At 37.2% G+C, this 6,000-nt stretch overlaps 1 protein-coding gene across 3 annotated transcripts in view; it reads right to left on the bottom strand.

The window, feature by feature from the left end:
- SWT1 (SWT1 RNA endoribonuclease homolog) overlaps window positions 1-6,000 on the bottom strand; it is a 56,291-nt gene that overhangs the window by 16,740 nt on the left and 33,551 nt on the right. For all 3 annotated transcript variants that reach the window (XM_005856669.2, XM_014538089.1, XM_005856668.2), the window contains exon 16: window positions 4,492-4,623. In XM_005856669.2, the coding sequence (XP_005856731.1) occupies window positions 4,492-4,623 (132 nt within the window). The remainder of the gene's footprint in view (window positions 1-4,491; window positions 4,624-6,000) is intronic.

Below are 6,000 nucleotides of genomic sequence, written 5' to 3'. Positions count from 1 at the left end.
GGTTCCCAAAAAAAAAAAAAAAAAGACACGGTTGCCTATCTTCAAGTTGTTTATTATCATTGAAATTCCACTTTAGAATTTTGGAATCAGAATTGGGAAATAGGTATCTGAAGTAGGATTTAATCTGAAGCTCACAAACCACTTACAAACCAAGTCTGATCTGAATGTACTCTGGTTTCTTTTGTAACAGCATCAACAATAACACATAATGTCTTATTGAGCACTTACTCAAAGTCTGACACTCCTTTAACACCCTGAATTAGTTATGTGACTTTGATCAAGTTACCTACTTTTCTGCACCTCAGCTTCTCACCAGTGAAATGAGGAGAAATCTAGCTTTATGTCATGTAAAAAAATAATGACCTGCCCTGACCGGTTTGGCTCAGTGGATAGAGCGTCGGCCTGCAGACTGGAGGGTCCCCGGTTCGATTCCAGTCAAGGGCATGTACCTTGGTTGCAGGCACATATCCAGTGGGGAGTGTGCAGGAGGCAGCTGATCGATGTTTCTCTCTCATTGATGTTTCTAACTCTCTATCCCTCTCCCTTCCTCTCTGTAAAAAATCAATAAAATATATTTATTTAAAAAAAATGACCGGTAATGTTGAAGATAAAGGGGAAAAATAACAAAAAAGGACACAAAAAAGCTCATCTAGCAATATTAACATACTACAAAATAAACTTGGAGGCAAAAAGTACTATTAGCAGTAAAGAGAACCAATTCACCAGGAAGATATACCATAACATCAAAATATATAAAGCAGATGTTGACTGCATTACAAAGAAATTGCAAAGCTCACAAATACAACTGGAAATTTTAGGATCAATCACAGAACTGGTCAAATATCAGCAAGCATTTGATCTAATGGACACAGAGGAAGAAAACAGAAAGGAATCAGGTGATAACAGTTAAAATAATAAGTTTCGTTTAAGCAGAGTATGAGCTGAAAATTCACAACTGAACCAAGAAGAGAGGTAAGATGGGAAGTACAGTAATATTCATAAAGAGATCGGAGTAGATGAGATCACAAATGGAGAGCATACAGTGATGTGGTGGTGATAGAATATATCTAAGGATAAGCCTAGAAAACTCATTGCCAAAGCATTAAGTATAACCAAAGTTCCTGAAGTAACAATTACGTTTCTCTTAGGTTACAAGTTTAAGTACTATTCAATATTTACCTTTAACAGGTATGGCAGGAAAACATGGTTGTAAGGTAAAAAATAATAACAGCATTACTGTAGAGCAGCGGTTCTCAACCTGTGGGTCGCGATCCCTTTGGGGGTCGAACGACCCTTTCACAGGGGTCGCCTAAGACCATCGGAAAACACATATATAATTACATATTGTTTTGTGATTAATCACTATGCTTTAATTATGTTCAATTTGTAACAATGAAATTGGGGGTCACCACAATATGAGGAACTGTATTAAAGGGTCTCGTCATTAGGAAGGTTGAGAACCACTGCTGTAGAGCTTTTTGTTGAGTCCTCAGAAAGATCTAAGGTGCCTTGTAGAATTTTTCAGAAACACCGAAGGCCCTTTAAGGGGCTTAAGAGCATGCCTCACAAATCTGTCTGTTAAACAAGACTTCCAAAAATGTTAAGGGCATTGCCCATACCAGTTTCACAGGGAACCCAAGGCGGAGAAGGGTTTATTTCAAAGAAAGTTGTAGTTGTGGTTTTTGTCTAATGAAGTGAACCCCGATAAGATTCATAGAAAACAGTTTTTTAGTTGGAATGTTCTGGTAAAAGTACCATCACTTGAACTAAACAGGATAGAGATAATATGAAATGGAAAGGGGTCTTTGGACTCTTCCTACCTTTTACAGGAAAGAACAGGCTGAGAATGCTCCTCCGCTGCAGTTTGCTTTTTTTACGGTAAAAGTCAAGGCCCAAATTAAGAACCCAGCGAGCAGTCAAGAGCAGCTGTAAGTCATTCCCAGGCAGCAGGACTGAGCCCTAATCAAGGAAGTGGCAACATGTGCCTGACTGGATCTTAGATTTACTCGAGATCCCTGTGCCTCTTATTTTCCCCCTTTGTAATGTGAAGGTGCACAGTAGTTACCTTACGTCTGTCTTGATACTATGTGTTGGGAACTAGGCAGGGTTCCTTGTATTAATTAGGCCCTGAGCTTAACTATGTAAAGGAAGAATAGTCATTACAGCTTAATTTCATGGAACACACTGAAAAATGCCTCTAATTCTACACACGAAATATTTTACAGGATCACATCCCTTCTCTTGTTTACAACTATTTCCAAGCAATCTGGAGGAACTGTTGACTTTTAAAAATAATTATAGTAATCATGAATTGTGCTCTATAGTATAGAGCAGCAGTCACCAACTGGTAGTCTGCAGACCACTGGTGCTCCATGAGATCCGAAAGGTTGGTGACCACTGGTATAGAGAACACTAAAACACAGAAAGTTTCAAAATGCATTAAAAAAAAACACCTCTTCTTTTTGCTCCTCCAGTCCTTCCAACAGCACTGAAATTAAGTATGTAAAGTGTAGCCCTACCCGGTTTGGCTCAGTGGATAGAGCATTGGCCAGCAGACTGAAGGGTCCCGGGTTTGATTCTGGCCAAGGGCACATGCCCGGGTTGCAGGCTCAACCCCAGTAGGGGCATACAGGAGGCAGCCCATCAATGATTCTCTCGCATCATTGATGTTTCTATCTCTCTCTCCCTCTCCCATCCTCTCTGAAATCAATGAATATATATTTTTAAAAAGTATGTAAAGTGTATATTAAATTTTGTAAATACCTAGAGTGGTTTCTTGGATCTACATATTCTGACTAACAGAGAAACACCAATAGACAGCATGATCTAGGACTGACAGCACTGTTCTGAGTTGGACTTAATCTTTTATATTACTGAAAAACAGTCTTGAGGACACTGATTGCATCACTTCTCACTAGAAGCAGATGACTGGCCTGCCACGGTGTTAAAAGTTCTTTAGAGGCACAAATAGATAAGACTAATCCTAAAGTCTAGGTTCTACTCTGTATCCTTTGTACAACGACTCTGTAGGATGGAATTGGAACTGATCATCTGGCTTTATCCAACATATTTACTACATACTTACTGTTTCAGTTAAACTATTATAATAGCCCTTATTTAGCACCTTTAATTGCATGCTTTTGTTCCGGCCCTCTGGTCCAGTTTAAGAACCCATTGTGGCCCTCGAGTCAAAAAGTTTGCCGCCAAAACCGGGTTGGCTCAGTGGATAGAGCGTCGGCCTGCGGACTGAAAGGTCCCAGGTTCGATTCCGGTCAAGGACATGTACCTGGGTTGCAGGCACATCCCCAGTGGGAGATGTGCAGGAGGCAGCTGATCGATGTTTCTCTCTCATCGATGTTTCTAGCTCTCTCTCTCTCTCCCTTCCTCTCTGTAGAAAAATCAATAAAATATATTAAAAAAAAAAAGTTTGCCCACCCCTGGTCTAGGTTCTACTCTGTATCCTTTGTACGACTCTGTAGGATGGAATTGGAACTGATTATCTGGCTTTATCCAACATATTTACTACATACTTACTGTTTCAGTTAAATTATTATAATAGCCCTTATTTAGCACCTTTAATTGATTTCCCCCGTTTCATTTATTTTACTGATGCTTAACCCCACTGATTTACTCAGTTATTTATCCCATCTGCTTCACTAAAAATGTAGTGTTTGCTGGCTTTAGCATTTCTTAACATAAGACTTAATAGCAGGGAATTTACAGTATTAAGTTAATAAAATATTCTCTCCAATGCAAACATCACATTCTCTGAAGCAGCTAAATCATCAGTGAATCTAAAAAGCTGCTGGGATTATAGGATTCCTTTTCCCAGAAATCATGTATGGTTATACCAGTATATGTTTTGTTCCCTTGTTAAGATTGGGTAAGAAAATTCGTTTTTTAGAAGCTTAATAAGCAAAAGATATGTAAATGACACACTAAAAGGAGCAAACTTCTTATTAATAGTGCCCTCTACTGGTAGCTCAAGAGGTTCTGATTTACTTACTCTGGGAGACTGGATTTAAGTGTGGTCCCGACCACCCGCACAAATCCCCTGAAAAGCTTGTTAAGAATACAACTTCCATCTTTTACAAAATATCTACAGATATTGTGATTTCCATAATTCTGGGGTAATATCTATAACTGCACTTTTAACAAGTTCCCTGGCTCCATGTTAGAATCACCTGGGGAGTTTGTAAAAATGCTTATCCTCAGGCTTCACTGTAGAACTAGGGTCAATACTCTTTCCATGTAGACAGAAGTGTTCTTAGGTCAGTACTACCTCAATCTGTTCTTTCGTAAACTTATGCCTAGATCCACTGGGTACTCATAACTGCAAACCTACTTTCCCCTCCCTATTGGATACTATATTAGTTCATAAAACTTGCTGGAAGACTCTCAGCAAGTCTGAAAAAGCTGATATGCCTAGAAGAGAAAGGTAATAAATTTAAAAAGATATTAAATAAAACTTTAAAATTAATTCATATTTACCTCTGAATTCCTTCAAGAATATTCTTCACAGCTGCCATTAACTTTTGAAGATATATAAATGCTTCTTCAAATGATGGTATTTTTGAGGAAGTCAGAGCTGAATTTGGGCCCAATCTTTGAAACACATCTGTGCTGAAATAGAGAAAAAGAAAAGATACTCATATGTACACCTGCATGTTTACAGGAATCCAAGTATTTCCATTTCTAATGCATAAAATATTTATAACTCATCTCTCATAATGCTGCTCTATAGAAACTGTTTTCTTCTAGGAGTTTTATAATTCTAGTTCTTATATTTAGGTCATCTACCCATTTTGAGTTAATTTCTTTATGTAGTATAAGGTCCAACTTCATTCTTTTGCATGTAGCTATTGAGTTGTCCCAGCACTATTGTTCAAGATACCATTCTTTTCTTATTGAATGGCTTTGGCATCCTGATTGAAATCAACCAACCATAGATGTATGCATTTATTTCTGTACTTTCAAGTCTATTCTATTAACTTATGTGTCTAATTCATGCCAGTAGCACACTGTTTTGAATACTGTAGTTTTGTAGTAAGTTTTGAAATCAGGAAGTATGAGTCCTCCAAGTTTCTTGTTAAAACTTCCATTCCATGAACATTAGATTTTTCCATTTACACAGATCTTCTTTAATGTCTTTCAAAAAATGTTTTGTAGTTTTCAGTGTAAAAATTTTGCACCTTCTTGGTTAAATTTATTCCTAAGTATTTTATTCTTCTTGATGATAATGTAAGTAGAATTGTTTCTTTATTTCCTTTTTGGATTGTTCATTGCTAGTGTATAGAAATACAACTGGTTTTGTGTATTTATTACTTTAAAAATAAATACCATAAACTTATTTAGGACACATCTTTAAAAAATTTTTATACATTTAAAGGCTAGACATCATATAAAATATGAAAAATTCAGTAAAAGGAAAAAAATATGTAGTACCCATAGTCCACCAACTAGAGATAAGCATTATTAATATCCATGAGATCTTCATCACTAATAGTACCTAATACTTACCCAAATTCCTCATAAACAGAAAAGATGCAAAAACCTGAGCTGGTGTTCTATAAGTTCATAACTGATTACTGAATCACGAGAGCACAGGGCAAGGAGATGCAGGTACCAAGTGCGTAGGTACTCTAGTTGTTTAGGAAGAGTGACTGTGCCTGGGGTCTACTGGAACTTCAAATGAGCACCTCTACATGAAAGCGTCAAGCATAAATATGCTGAAAAACTCTCCTGTGACTCAGGTACACAATCAGTCATGAGAATCACTGAAGTAGACTCTAACAACTTTACACTGATAAAGCAAGATAAGCACTTTTCACTTATATTATCCAGAAATTACCCAGAACTCTCAAGGTAATTCTGATGTACACCCCTATTTAAGCATCACTGTTTTTAAGTACCAATTTGACAAAAGACCCTCAATAAGGTAATCCAGTTAATTAAACTCACAATTCAGACTCTAACTGTTCAATGAATATCGGTAATGAT

This window comes from Myotis brandtii, unplaced genomic scaffold (genome assembly GCF_000412655.1).
Source record: "Myotis brandtii unplaced genomic scaffold, ASM41265v1 scaffold104, whole genome shotgun sequence".
Classification (NCBI taxonomy): domain Eukaryota; kingdom Metazoa; phylum Chordata; class Mammalia; order Chiroptera; family Vespertilionidae; genus Myotis; species Myotis brandtii.
This window is presented reverse-complemented; position numbering and strand designations above follow the sequence as displayed.